Source organism: Diabrotica virgifera, chromosome 4 (assembly GCF_917563875.1).
Source record: "Diabrotica virgifera virgifera chromosome 4, PGI_DIABVI_V3a".
NCBI lineage: Eukaryota > Metazoa > Arthropoda > Insecta > Coleoptera > Chrysomelidae > Diabrotica > Diabrotica virgifera.
In genome coordinates this window covers 239,616,165-239,632,465 of record NC_065446.1, presented here as the reverse complement: position 1 = coordinate 239,632,465, position 16,301 = coordinate 239,616,165, and the positions used below count along the sequence as shown (strand labels likewise).

General features: G+C 35.0%; 1 protein-coding gene across 1 annotated transcript; it reads right to left on the bottom strand.

Moving 5' to 3' along the window:
- Positions 1-2,210: 2,210 nt before the first annotated feature.
- On the bottom strand, positions 2,211-16,046 carry LOC114327198 (metacaspase-3). Its single transcript, XM_028275736.2, has 3 exons — positions 15,812-16,046; positions 15,599-15,721; positions 2,211-5,014 (listed from the first exon to the last, which is right to left on the bottom strand). Exons 1-3 carry the CDS (start codon positions 15,882-15,884, stop codon positions 2,262-2,264), a joined length of 2,949 nt encoding a protein of 982 aa, XP_028131537.2. The 5' UTR covers positions 15,885-16,046; the 3' UTR covers positions 2,211-2,261.
- Positions 16,047-16,301: the final 255 nt, after the last annotated feature.

Below are 16,301 nucleotides of genomic sequence, written 5' to 3'. Positions count from 1 at the left end.
ACATTTTTGTTTATATTAATAGTATTTTGTATTTTGACAACGGCACCCGATTTGGGCGTCGAAACGTTAATAAAAATCATTTTTTAATAATATTGTGGCTTATTTCCCATTCTAAATAGTTAAAATTACAAAAATTATAATAAATATATTTACTAAAAACACTAATATATTCTTTTCACACCTTTTCTTGCACTGATATATTTATACACATATCCTTATTCCACGAATATACGTCCGTTTTGGATTATTTCGACAATGAATATTTTATTGTGCAAAATATGAAGAACGAAAATAAATTGCAAATTACATTGCTGTTTATTGGAATAATTGTTAGAGCCATTTACTTTCTTACTTCGTATGTTGCACACTGAAATATTCGTTGTCGCGATAATCCAAAACAGACGTATGTTGGTGGAATGAACCATAACTTGAAAGATTTAGCAACTAAACGCCATACTGTCTGTGTGCGCATGCGCGCAGTATTATGAAATTTTACTCTCAATCGCGCCTAAAGAAGTATAACTTCAAAAATGGAGTTATAAGCGAATAAAGAATTTTTGTAGTTTGCAAAAAATGGCCTTTTCTTCAGAATAGAAAGATTAGCGTCAGCGATCCGAAAAATTGTTTAAATATGAAATTTTAGCTTATTTAATTTCCAAGAACCTGATTTGCAAAATTTTTTTCTACGGCAAAAATTGAGTGAACTATTGACAATTAAATCTGGTATTAACATGCAAAAACCACCTTTACCAACCCTTTCAAAGCCATGTCTTTTTGCGAGTGAGGATTCTAAAAATATTTAATATTAATAGGCTTATAGATCTTGTAAAAAGCTACAAAATTCTTTTTTGCCAAGCTTTCTAACATAAAAAATAAAAAAGTAACGGTTAAAAATTCAATATACTTTTTTTGAAAAAAAAAAAGGATAAATCCAATTGGAAGCTTAATAATGTAAGTTAGCGGTGTTTTTAGTCATTGGCCTTATTCATACTTCTTTATTTATGTATTATTAATAGATTCTAGAAGTTTTACTGGCTTAGAATGATTAGTTTTTCAAAAACTGAAATTAAAAGCGAATAAGGAATTTTTGTAGTTTAATAATATTTTCTTCAGAATATAAAGATTAGCATCAGAGATACAAAAAAATGTTTAGATATGAAATTGTAGGTCATTTAATTTCCAAGAATTTGGTTTGAAAAAATTTTTTGCACGGCAAAAATTGAGTGAATCGTAAACGAGTATATCGAAAAATATTGATTTTTTCGCTTTTTTGTGAAATTTTTATATTTTTATTTAATGAAATAAAAAATTTTAGTAGTTCCAAAATGACACAAAATCTAGGCATCAGATAAAAAAGTTTATTTGAAGAAAGTGTATTTTTTTGTTCTTCTTAATGGCGGTACAGGCTCGTTTTTTAAATATTGTATTTAATTACAGAGTAATTTCCAGATATTAATATATTTTTCAAATTAGGCTCTGGACTGCCATTCTTTATTATATTACGAATACGTGTGCCAAATATCTCGAAAAAATATTCAAAATTACAGCCGCAATCTTGGAACGCATGTTTGCTACCTGTTGATCGCTACTGTATCACCTTAAGTCGATGTATTGCATTTCGGTTTAATGTCCATGATTCAGCTCCATAGTAAAGCACAATGTGCACATAACATTTAATTAGCCTTATTCTGAAGGCCACTGTCAGATCTTCGCTGCATAAAATCGTTTTCATTTTCACAAAGTTGGTACATGCTTTTTCAATTGTCTTATTTCTGCAGTATAACCGTTATTTTCTCTGATTATCGTTCCCAAGCAAGTATATTTTTTTACACTGTCCATCTACTGGCCTCATACCGTTAATATTTCGTTCGTATTGTTGTTCTTGCTAATTTTCATAAATTTGGTTTTTTTGATGTTAAGAGAGAGAATACGAGAGAGTATATTCTCCACTATAACTTTGTTCATTATTCTTTCTAAGTCTTCCAATTTGTCGGCTATTATGACTGTACCGTCGGGATACCTAATGATATTAACTAAACTTCCATTCACTTTTATGCCGACTGTCTCGTTTACCAAACCTTCTTGTATGATTTCTTCAGAATAAGCATTAAACAATAACGGCGGCAGTATGCAACCTTGCCTGATCCCTCTCCATATCTCCATTTCTTCTGACATAATGGTTCTAGTTAAATTAATTAAAACAACAGAAAAAAATTACAATCACTTTAATAAATATACATAATACATAAAATTACAAATCTCTAAACTTTATTTGTATTCTTTGTGGCATATCCTTTAAGTTCATGCAAATTGGTATTTTTAAATTTTACCAATATGTCCCCTTTAATCAAATGTTTATATGATTTCTTAGCTCCCACTTTATTTAACATGTAAAAAGGCGTCTTAGTTTCCATATTGGCATATTTAAACTTCAACTTTGTTCCATCTGCCAACTTTTCATTTTCCCCATGAGGATTCCCCACCTCACCTACCATTAAGTCTTCTGCCGTAAATTCCGTTAATTCCTTTGTTTTTTCTTCGTTTATATCATTTTCTATTTCTGCTTGGAAGTCATCCAAGGTCCTTGCTATGGTATCAACATTTTCATCCAAACTTGTTTGTTGTTTATCAAAATTGAAGTTATCTAAACCTTTCTTTTTCTTTTTTCCCTTTTTACTCATTTCTTTCAATTCTTCGTTATTTGGGATAATAAACTCTTGTGTCACATCACTAAACCTTACACTTCGTCTGCTCTTTACACTTTCCACCCTACTAACAGAACCTACGGAACTAACAGTTTTCTTTTCTTCCGTTCTCACTGGAGTAGAAACGATGTTTAGCATAAGATCACATTCAACTAAATCAACACTTTCTTCTGCCTTTGGAGTATTTAGATCAATAGCGGGATTGACCACACCAGAATCTTCACTTGTTGCCTTCTTTTTTTTCTTTGGTTTGACCTCATATGGATTCACGCTATCGATAGGAGTTTCTGGATTATCTACAAAACCAGCATTATCGTTAGCCAACTTCTTATCTTTCTTTTTCTTCTTCTTTTTATTTAGTTTTACTTCATACGGATTTTCTTCTATTTGAGATACATTTATTGAATCTTCTTGCGTATCATCAAAATTTGGATTGTCAATTTCTAGATTTTTCGACTTTTTATTCTTCTTTTTCACCTTCACTTCATAAGGATTTTCTTCAATTTCAACACAGTTTGGAGCATCTTCATTTTCAGTTGCATCAAAGTTAGGATTATCTATCGCAATTTCTATATGTGTACTAATTGTTTCTTCTGTATTACCTACATTTTTCTTCATTTTCTTTTCTTTTTTTAGTTTCACCTTCACTTCATAAGGATTTTGTTCAATTTCCGTACAGTTTGGAGCATCTTCATTTTCAGTTGCATCAAAGTTAGGATTATCTATCGCAATTTCTATATGTGCACTAATTGTTTCTTCTGTATTACCTACATTTTTCTTCATTTTCTTTTCTTTTTTTAGTTTCACCTTCACTTCATAAGGATTTTGTTCAATTTCCGTACAGTTTGGAGCATCTTCATTTTCAGTTGCATCAAAGTTTGGATTATCTATTGAAATTTCTACAGCTGTACTAATTGTTTCATCTGTATTACCAATATTTTTCTTCTTTTTCTTTTCTTTTTTTAGTTTCTTTGTTGATACCTCATAGGAATTGTTTTCGGTATCTGCTGCCTGGGTATTTTCATCTATTTCACAAAATGTAGGATTATTGAACTCACAAACATCATTCGTATTCTTTTTTCTTTTTGATTTTTTAACACTTTCTACAGATTCATCATTTAATTGTTCTATGTTAGTAGATAAATTATTTTTCTTTTTGCTATTGGAATTATTCATACTGTCATCTATTTCTGTGATACTTTCTTCAATTACATCCAAAGAATGCCTTTGTATTTTCAGAGGTGTGCCCATGGGAGCAAAGGCTGGATTTGCAATACCTTCCAAATTTTGTTCAACCTTCTTAGATTTCTTTGTTACGACTTCACTAGCACCTTCACTAGTGTCTATCGAGGTATTCTTTTTGTTTTTCTTCTTTTTTCTTGAGCTGTCCTCTAAATTATCTAAGGAGCATTCTAAATTATCTTCCTTTTTACTTTTTTTCTTTAAACTATCCTCAATTTCAGTTGAGACTTCTTCAATGGGATTTAAAGAATGTCTTTCAACCTTAACTGGTGTGCCCATGGGATTAAAACTAGGATTTGAAATGCCAACTACTGTACTTTCTTCATTTTTCTGTTTATTCTTTTTGGACTTCTTTTTAGGAGACAGTACCACCTCTTCGTGTTCTTCAGCTGACCTTTTAACAGGTGTTTCAGAAATATATGATACGAAAGACATTTTCGAAGATTCTTTCTTAGGTTTAGAGCTTGCAGAGGAACTAAATCCCAAACCGAATGAAGGTCTCATCTCACTTTCGGATTCCGACTTAATTTCTTCTTTAACATTAAAACCACAAGCTGGTCTACTTTCAGTATCTGGTTCAGCTTCTTCTTTGACATTAAAACCAAAACCAAAAGTTGGTCTACTTTCACTCTCTGATTCAGCTTCTGATTCTTTCTGTAGAACTCCATTGCTACCAATAACATAACCATTAGATTTCCCTAAATTCGGTAATTTCAATTTCTTTTTAAAGTAATCTCTCATAGAACCAGCATTTACTAACATATCATTACTTGTCACATTTTCTTTCGAATCGTAATATTCTTCTTTTACCTCAACTTCCTTTTTTGGCTTCTTAAGTGACTTTCGTCCAAATATATTAGCTAAGTCCTTCTCGGAATATTGGCTTAAATCTTTGCCTCTTGTAAATTTCTTATAATGCACTCTAGCTCTTGATGTTTGTGATTTTTGTTCTAGTGAAATAACCTTTTTCTCAACATTTTTTTCGTCGCCTGTTAACGACTCTAGAAGGGCGCTAAAATGGGTTTCATGCTCTGTCCATTGATCATTTGATTCTTTGTATCCCATACCTAAAAAATATATAAATTTAATCATAACTAAAATATAAATAAACAAATAAAAGAAATATAGAATAGACAATCACAACGAGCTTCCTTTATTTTTTTCTATTAAAAAAAATAAAGGAGGCCAACGCTCAATTTTTGCTGTAGTGCCGTAAATAAATAAATAGTTTATTTACGGTTATACCAATTACAATAATTACACTCATTAAATAATTCATATATTAACAGTTTTAGAACTCAATAATAATTACATACAATTTACACAAGACAAATGAATAGAATAAATACCTAAATGACAGTTTACAGTGACAGCCTACATTGTGTATTAAAAAGATTTTTTCAGCTTTTTTCGAAAACTATTCAGAGAGCTAGAAAAAAAGAGTACATCTAAACCATTTCCAGATTGACACATTCGTCTTATAGGTCTATTTAGACAATAGTTTGTTTGTTGGAATTCTAAGTGAAAAACGTCCTTAGATCTTGTGCACCTTTGAGGAACCCTAAGACCTACTCTCTGCAAAATTTGAGGCGAATCTATCATTCTGTTTACAATCTTGAAACGAAAAACCAAATCTAGCATTAAACGACGATTTTCTAATGTTGGTATATTAAGCAATTTTAAAATGTCACAATACACTATATCTTCTGAAGAAATCCCTAATTTATAGCCTACAAAGCGTAGAAATTTTTTCTGAACTTTCTCAATGCTTTCAATGACATTTATATAAAGGAGACCAAATAGTGCTGGAATATTCCAGAACTGATCTAACCATAGAACAATTTACACTTTTAAAACAATCGACATTATTGAATTCTGACAAGGTTCTTTTCAAAAATCCAAGTAATTTAAAAGCTTTATTACAAATAAAATTATAGTGATTTTTGAAACATAAAGTGGGATCAAAAAATACATCTAAATCTTTGAAAGTGTTTGTTGGTTCCAGAAATATATTATTTATAGAGTAATTAAAACAGATAGGTTGTGAGTTTCTAAAAAAGCGCATTATTTTACATTTATCGATATTAAATGAAAGGTCATTCTTTGTACACCATTGTGAGAAATTGTTTACATCTTTTTGCATTTTTACACAGTCTCTAACATCATTAATAATTCTAAAAATTTTCAAATCAGCATACAACAAAATAACACAATTTTCAAAGATTTCTAAAATGTCATTTATGAAACAAATAAAAAGAATAGTCGATAAATGACCACCCTGTGGGACGCCAGACCTAACCAAAATTTCTTCAGAAAGACAGTTCTTGACTTTGACAACCTGAAGCCTGTCTGTCAGGTAGCTCTCTAACCACTCAAGTAGGGATCCATGAATTCCTAGTGCGTCTAGTTTTTTTATAAGAATCTTGATGTTAACCCGATCGAATGCCTTTGAGAAGTCGGTATAGATCACATCGACCTGAGCCCCCTTCTCAAAGGCATCCAAAATGAATTCTTCTAGGATCACTAGATTTGTGGTTGTAGACCTACCCGGCATAAAGCCATGTTGTTCAGGAATAATTAAACTTTTAATTGAAAAAAATATTTTTGAAGCAATAATTGACTCAAAAATATTTGCAAAAATAGAAATTTTGGAAATGGGTCTGTAATTTTCTATACATGTTTTACTACCATTCTTAAAAATATGAGAAATATAACTTTTTTTCCACTCTTCTGGGAAAATGCCAGTACTTAATGATAAACGAAAAATCTTTAGTAATTTTTATTTATTTAGCGTATGGACTTTCTCAGTACGATAAATACACAAATATAATATATATACATATATACACATATACACACATATATACACATATACACATATATTATTCAAACACCAAAACATAATGAATGAATCTAAATATTAATGTCCAATTTACATAGCCATTCAATGACTTATGGTCTGTCTAAGCGATCCACAATCACACTGTGGACTTTCTGCACGACCCCATTTGAACAGAGAATCAGCACATTTACCATGTCCGGTACGTATGCGATTAAGCCTCGTCCAGGTGGGCCGGGGCAGACCCGATCCGATGAAACCCTGGGTTGGGGTGGATATCTGAATATAGTCTGCTGCTATTGTTGGCATCCATCTTGTGGACCATTGCCTTTGTATATCATAGGAATCACCAATTGTTCGGGCAGTTCTGATTGGAGGATTTCTAGACCTCAGTCGCTGGTGCTCTTTTGAGATGTCTGGTATGTCTTGATGGATTGGTAATTGTATGTTGGCTACAATTTTCTGATACTCTCTCACTAATGCTGCTGTACGGCGTAGATCTGGTGGGGCAATATTGCTCAAAGTAGGCAGCCATCTCACTGGGGTTGATTTTATTGTTCCAGTGATTAATCTCATGGTTTGATTAAGTTGGACATCGATTTTGTTTGTATGTGCACTATTTAACCATACTGGTGCACAATATTCTGCCACTGAAAAAACCAAAGCTAGAGCAGAGGTCCGAAGAGTATCTGCAGAAGCACCCCAAGTTGTTCCAGCAAGTTTTGTTATTATATTATTTCTTGTTCTCAGTTTACCGGCTGCGTTTGTAAGATGGCTTTTGAAGGTGAGTGTTCTATCAAGTGTGATGCCTAGATATTTGGGGTTGTTATTATGTTTGATAGCTGCATCATCTAGAGTTACATTGAGGGTATCGCCCGCAAGTTGGTTCGACAGGTGAAAGAGACAGGTTTCAGTTTTGCTTGTGTTAGGACGTAAGCGCCAGTTCTTAAAGTAGTTACTAAGTGTAGTTAGGTCCTCGTTTAGAGCTCGTTCTCCAGCTTCCTTACTATTATCTTGGAAGCCAATGGCCAGGTCGTCTGCATAAGCGAATTTTCTAGATTTTGTTTCAGGTATATCCGCCGTATAAAGGTTAAATAATAAAGGAGCTAGCACTGAGCCTTGAGGTAAGCCGTTGTTAAGTTTTCTAACGCTACTTCGTGCATCATTTATATATACCTGAAACAGTCTGTTAGTTAGTAGATTGTTTATCAGCTGACAAGTTTTGAGACAGGGTATGATTTTCATCAACTTATAAATAAGGCCCTCTCTCCACACAGTGTCATAGGCAGCCGTAAGGTCTATAAATGTTATGGCAGATTTTTCACGTCTTTCAAAGCCAGCTTCGATGAATGTAGTTAAGGACAGCACTTGGTCACAACAGCTTCGTCCTTTTCTAAATCCAGCTTGCTCAATTGGTACAGCGTCCTCAATGGTGTTACATATTCTATTATATAAGAGTCGTTCTAGTAATTTATAACAGCAACTGAGTAAGGCGATAGGCCGGTAACTTTCAGGCAGCTTGTTGTCTTTGCCAGGCTTCTGGATTGCGATAATTTTTGTTCTTTTAAATTCTGGGGGAAGCATAGCTGTAGTCACAATGTCGCTAAAGAATTCTTTGAGCCATTGTCTTGTTTTTGTACCAGTGTGGACTATAAACTCAGGATATATTCCATCGAAACCAGCTGCTTTTCCCGTTTTGGTTTGGTTAAGCGCTTCGTTTATTTCATCCAATGAGAAGGCACGTGAGTATTCTGATGTTGTGGGGGTATTTGATTTAAGTTGTTTAAGAGCTTTTTTTACCATCGATGTATGAGTTTTCTCAGATGGAGCTCGAGAGTTCTCAATTATTCTATTGGCTATCTTATTTGGCTCAATTGTTGATTTGTTTAAGTGTTGTGCTCTGCTTGCTTCGCCCAGTTTGCGGATCAGTCCCCATGCCTTCCGACTGGAACGGGAGAAATCAATATGTTCTACGGTAGATTTCCATTTATTAAGTCTAGTTGAATCCAGTGACTTGAGTAAGTTGTCACCGATTTCGGGATCTTCTGATTTCAAAAATTCTTCATATAGTTTTTGGCTTTCTTCCGTCCAGCCTGGGATGTACTCCTTTCGAAAACCTCGGGGGATATGTTTTTTGGCGATAGAGATAACCATTCCTAAAAAACGGTGGTAATTGTTGGCCTTTGGGTCAATGAAGCGAATGCAGGTGTCCAGCTCTTTGGTGTATTCAGGCCAATTTGCTTTGTTAAAATTCCAACGGGGTCTCGGCGTGGATTCAACGATAGAAATTTGTATGCCTATTTCGATTATGACAGGTCGATGTTGGCTGCGAGGGAAACTAGGCAGTACAGTTCGGGAGCTTGGGAGTGGTTGTAACTGTGAGTTACTCGAAACCCAGCATAGATCAGGGTTGTAGCCTTTGCGCCATCTTCTAGAAAAGAAAGTAGGTTTATCTTTTAGACTATGGATAAGGTGGATATTGTTTTCTTCGGCCCACTCCAGGAGTTTTTCCCCATTTTCATCATTGTTTTCATACCCCCATTTGTTGTGGTGACTGTTAAAGTCCCCTATGTAAACTGTAGGTTGGTTGTCCTCAGTTTTGATTACATTTGTTGGCCATTTAGTTAATGGTGGTTTGTAGATGTTCTTTATGGTTATGTCATTCACTTTTGTAGAGATTATGGATACACTATTTTCGCAGCTGCAGTCCTTCACCTTGGAATTTTGTATACTGTTATTCACGTAAGTTGCAGTTCCGTAAACATTGCTGTAAGTGGCTCCAATCATGCTATATCCCGGAATTTTACCCCTCTTAAGAAGCTCGGTTTCTGATGGTGCGTGAGTTTCTTGAATAGCTATGACGTCAACGTTATTTTCGATTAGTATTTTTGAAAGAAATTCAGATTTTGATCTACTAATTCCCTCTATGTTTATTTGACATATACGGAGGGTTGGTCCGATACGTCTCGTCAAATGGTGTTGATAAACACCTTTGTAGTTTTCCATATTCCTATATGGAGATTCCTTTCCTTGCTTTTCTTTATCGTACTGGTTGCCAGGAGAGCTTAGCGGCTAGTTTGGCATCTTTAGTAATACAGGAGACAGAGCAAAACGACATTTATGTACAAAATAAGGTGAAATTTCATCAGAGCCACTACTAAGTTTTAGATTTATTTTTTCTTACTTAGAAGAAGAAGAATCACAACAAGCTTAAGCTATCTATACCGCATGTCAGACATTAGATTCAGTGTACGGAGGATAGAGGCAATACAAACTAAATGAGAATTTTCTTGACAATGTTGAAGCTCTCAACGGCAACAGCTGTGAAAGGTAGTATTAGGCAAGTACTTTTAGAGGATTATCGCTGTTAACTGCTGCGAAATACTAAAGGAGGATTTATTTATGATCATTCACAGAATGGCAATCCAGCGTTCAATATACAACCATACTGATTCTAATGTTTGAAACGGAGATAAGATTATGCTGAACATATCTACCTCTTAGGACAAAGGTTCTAAGATGTGGCTGACCAACTGAAAACACTTTCCACTGAAGCCAATAAAATAGGTTTGAAAATCAATATTAATATGTACAGGGTTATTCACTATATTTTGACCCCCCTGTAAACTGCTTTATTTACAGGATTAGAAAAAAAAATGGTAAATACAAAAGTTATTCGATTTTTAAAATATGATCTTTTGACATATTATATAACATACTAGTGACGTCATCCATCTGGGCGTGATGCCATAATCAACTATTTTTTTAAATTTGAATAGGGGTCGTGGGCTAGCTCATTTGAAAGGTAATTCAATTCAATATAAACATTAAGATAATTATTTATACAGGGTGTCCAAAAATAATTTTTTTTAATTAAATTAATTGACACAAAAAGAAGAATATATGTAATTTATTTAATTTAAAATACATTTTACTGCTGTTAGAAAACAGAAATAACAGTTTATTGCACGAATAATCATTGATTTTTGCTTAAATTCAATGTTCAAACTTCCAAGAGGCAGATGGGAGGCAGCTTGAACATTGAATTTAAGTGAAAAGTAATGTTTATTTGTTCAATAAATATTTATTTCTGTTTTCTGACAGGAGTGTAATGTATTTTGAATTAAATAAATTACATACATTCTTCTTTTTGTGTCAATTAATTTAATTTAAAAAAATATTTTTGGACACCCTGTATAATTAATCATGTTAATGTTTATATTACTGAATAGGGAATTGAAGAACCTTTCAAATGAGCTAGCACTCGACAGCTATTCCCATTTAAAAAAATAGTCGATTACATCATCACGCTCAGATGGATGACGTCACTAGTATGACATATATGTCAAAAAATCATAATTTAAAAATCGAATAACTTTTGTATTTAACATTTTTTTCTAATTCTGTAAATAAAGCAGTTTACAGGGGGGTCAAAATATAGTGAATAACCCTGTACAGTCGAACCCTCCTTTTAGAATACCGTTTATAGGAACATTCCGCTTTAAGGAATAGAAATTTGAGGTCTTGAAACATTTCTACTAGCCATTAACGATCATTTATTGAAATAACCCGGTTATAGGAATACTTTTGATTGGCACAAAGGCTCTTCCAATAAGCGGGTTCGACTGTACAACCAAATCCATGAGAATAAATGCAAGAAATAACATACTATTTACTATTAACAACATGTAGATTGAAAATGTGGAAAATTTTACTTTTCTTGGAAGTGCCATAACAGGAAGCAGAGATAAAGAAGATGATTTTTGAACGAGAATACCAAAAGCTCAACAAGCAATCAGCTTGCTCAACCCTATTTGGACGTCTGGCCAGTATAGGTACTACAAAGACAAAGATCCGAATATTCCAGTCAAATGTTATATCTGTTTTACTCTATAGATGTGAAACATCGAAAGTGACAAAAACCCGTACAGACAAACTGCAAATCTTTGTTAACAAATGCCTACAAATGATTGTTCATATTTTCTAGCCTAACCTAACACTAACCAGTAACGAAGATCCGCTACACCTGACCGAACAAAAGAGGGTAGAAAATGAAATATAGTCCAGAAACTAATTTTGAGAGTACCTGACAATAAAATCAGAACTTGTATCTTTTGTAGATCTGACCTTAACCTGGTACCAGTTATGGAGCTCTGTAGGGGAGACATGACAGCTGCCAGAATTAAACTGAATTGCAATGGGTTGGTTACAGAGTTGATTGTTGCGTCTCTTTACCTTCCTATTGACACTAAAGAACAACTTCCAGGGACTAACCTAGAAAACCTTCTAGAATACACCAATAATAAGCATACAGAACTTATCATTGGAGTTGACTCCAACGCTCACCACATCATTTGGGGGAGCAGAGATACAAACAATAGAGGTAAGTTAATTTTTGAGTACCTTTGCACTACTGAACTTGATCTTCTGAACAGGGGTAATAAGCCCACCTTCAGGACATCAAGAGCAGAATCACTAATCGACCTAAGCCTATGCTCTATGGGGATTGGGAACATAATATCTGACTGGAATATGTCGGATGCGTTATCCTTATCGGATCATGCATACATATGCTTTGAGATAAACTCAGTCAAGGTTCTATAGAGACCCTAAGGTGACCGATTGGGAATCCTTTAAGAGGAATCTTGGATCAAGGGTACGGAATTATCCTAAAAGACCAAAAAACAACGTTGAGGTTGAGATGGCAGTAGACTGGTTTTGCATCTGCACTGGATGCAGCATGCAATAGTCGTCTCATATGAGGAAAACTGCCCGTTAAAAGAAAGTCGCTCTCCCAGGCAAGTAACTTGGTGGAATAAGGAGCTGTCTGATCTCAAAAGAGAAACAAGACGGCTCTTTAATAGGGCAAAGAAATCAGGTGATTGGGAAGCATATAAGGCTAAACTGAAAACCTATAATAAGAAAATCCAATCCGCCAAGGAAAGATCCTGGAGAGAATTCTGTGAAATCATTGAAAGTGTACCTGAAAGCGCCATGGTTAACAGAATCCTCAAAATAGATAACATTAACAAACCCAAGTCAATGAAATTGCCCAATGGGAAGTATACGGACACAGAGAAGGAGGCTGTAGAGCATCTTTTAAGTGTTCACTTTCCAGGGTTGACGCAATTGACTGGTAATAACAATCATCAAGCAAACAATAACCCAACCAAAAGGGACTGGCTGACCTCTGACGAGATCTTTGGCTCTCACAAGGTCAGATGGGCTATTGAAACTTTTGAACCTTATAAAACTGCGGGACCGGATGGTATATTTCCTAAGCTTCTCCTCCAGGAGGCTCTCGAAATAATCTAGGGGCCCCTGATCACAATATTTAGAGCTAGCCATGCTCTGGGATACATTCCCAAAGCTTGGAGAAGGGCAAGGGTGGCATTTATTCCCAAACCAGGAAAAAAGATTACACCTTAGCAAAATCCTACAGGCCTATAAGTCTGACCTCATTCATGTTTAAAAACCATGGAAAAAATCTTGAATGAACACATTAAGAAAAACAATTTAAATGAAAATCCACTGCACCAATGGCAATGGGCATATCAGGCAGGGAAATCAGGTGAAGTTGCCCTGCACAATCTAGTGTCGGAACTCGAAAGGAGTCTGCATCAGAAAGAAGTCGCCCTTGCTGCATTTTTAGATATAGAAGGTGCATTTGATAATACCTCAATCGAGTCTATACAAAGCGCACTGGTGAGGCAGAAAATCAACAACACAACATGCAAGTGGATTATTCAGATGCTTCAAAGCAGAATAATATCCACAGATACGCATGAAGATACCATAAATTTGAAGGCAACTAAGGGATGCCCTCAAGGCGGTGTATTGTCACCGTCATTATGGAACATAGTGGTTGATGATCTGATTCATGGGCTAAGCGCCCAAGGAATCTGGGTCCAGGATTTCGCAGATGATATCGTAATAGTAACTAAGGGAAAATTTCCCAGCACTGTTGCGTATCAGATGCGATATGCCCTTCACTACACAGAGAACTGGTGTCTGAAAGAGAACCTCTCTGTGAACCCTTCTAAAACTAAACTGGTAGCCCTTACAAATAAGAGGAAGTTTACTGGACTAAGTGAGCTGAAATTATTTGGAGAGGTACTGGAAAGAACCAATGAGGTTAAGTATCTAGGGGTAACCCTGGACTCAAAACTCAATTGGAATACTCATATTACCAATATAACCAATAGGGCTAAGCGACTCTTCTGGAACTGCAGACGAGTTGTAGGTAAAACCTGGGGATTGAAACCAAAGGTGATATGTTGGTTGTACACATCAGTGATACGACCAACAGTCACTTATGGGTCAGTACTCTGGTGCAGAAAGACGGCTTTGCAATCTTGTCGGACTACTCTCACCACCTGTGTATAAGCCTATATACCTGTATATACCTGTATATACCTGTATATAATAGGAGCCTTGAATAGTACAGGAACGGCTTCATTAGAGGCTATCACAGGTCTCCCTCCTCTGGAATTATATATTTCGGTGGTAGCCTTTATGACCATCCTGAGACTCAAAGCAAACAATACTTGGAGGTCAAATTATGTATTGAATAGCCACACAAACATTACTCGGACTATACTTGAGGAATCCATCTTTATGATGAACTCAGATATGATGACACCAGAACTAATCTTCACTGAGAAGATTAACACAATTATACCATCTAGCTAGAGAACAAAAAGTCCCAAATATTAATGGGGACTTAATATGGTTCACTGATGGATCTAAAACTGTCCATGGTACTGGATCAGGAGTCTTTGGGCAAACATGTAACTAATAAATCTTACAGCCTAGGTCAACATACAACGGTGTTCCAGGCTGAAGTTTTTGCTTTGGTGGCCTGCATTGATGAAATCATTCATGAAGACCCTAAAGCTAAGAGAATCAACATTTACACAGATAGCCAATCAGCTATTCTGTAAGTCGGTGAGGAAACTGCAAAGATCTCCTCAATAATCTGGCAAAAGACAATAAAGTGTCTTTAATATGGGTGCCATGTCATGAAGGGGTGCATGGGAACGAACGAGCAGATATGTTAGCGAAACAAGGCTCGAGAGAAACTTTTGAAGGCCCAGAACCTTTCTGTGGCATCACTAAAGATGCTATGAAAAACGAGGTTCAGAAATGGCTGATAAAGAATCATCAAAATAAATGGAGAACCACTCAAGGGCAAATCCAGACTAAAAAAATAATCCCGAATATTGATAAAAAACTCTCGAATAGTTTGATGAACCTCAATAAACGAGAGATCAAAACGGTCACTGAAATGGTGACTGGACATTGCCGTTGAATGAAATGTTCAGGTGAATGAACCATGGTGCAGAAAGTGCGAAATGGAAGAAGAAACTGCCATACACATACTATGCCATTGCAGTGTGCTAGGTGATGTAAGGCGGGACTTCACTGGTCAAATAAGGTTTGAACCAGAAGAGATCCTAAAACTACCAATAAGAAAACTGTTGGCCTTTGTTAAGGCCACAGGACTTATTAAAGTTTAAGGAGAAGAACAGGGTTTGGTACAAAGGTCTTATGACCAAGTGCCAGAGACTAACGAGTCTCGTCTGAGTTAAGAAGAAGAAAGTCCAGAAAGTAGTATTGCAAAGACTACCCTAGAGGTCTAAAAAGAGCACAGAACAAACTTGGAGAAGATCTTGGAGAACAAACTTGGAATGAGGTGAAGACCTTAGCCCAAAATGGAAGTTGATAGTGTGTTTTTACTGAAGCTCTATGCTCCACTTAGGGGTTCAAGAAACTTATACCTATAAATAAACATTTTACTTATTTAACTCACCTTTACTATCATTTTTATAGGATATCTTTATGTGCTCTTTAATACCATCTTCTTTAGCTCCTAATCCTTTACCAGATTGCCAACCCATTTTTTCCAACATTTTTTGGCCAAATTTGTTTGCATCTACAATAAACATCAAAACTTTAGTTTTAAAACTCATTGCTAGTAGTCTTAAAGATATATAAGGGTGGTTTACATAAATTAATATAATACCTTGGGACCATTCTTTTCCTCTGGGGTTCAGGGACCACTTTTGTTTGCGTCTTGGTTCGGCCAACATCGACATCTTAAAGTGTGCTAAGTGTTTCTTAAATAAATAGTTTTTGTTTCTTGGATCAAAATTTGTAGTCTTTGTTATGGATTATTATTTAAAAAGCCATTTTAACGGTTAGGTTAACAGATGCACATGGCAGTTGTCATGTTGACATTGTAAAAGGAATCACCTTGAAATTAGACAACCAACATAACACCTATTCTGCACTATGATGGTATTTCAGCCACTTGGTTAATTATTAGGAGTAAATAATAAGATAACATCTTATCAATTAATATTAATACCAAGTATAATATATTTCAAATTAATTTTTCTCCATATTTGGCAAGTTAGTTAAATAGAATAAAATAAAAACTAGAAAAAAACTCGTTTGTGTTTGCGTCAAAGTTCTGGGTCCTTGAGAATTTTAGAAGAAAGTAAAAGAAGAAG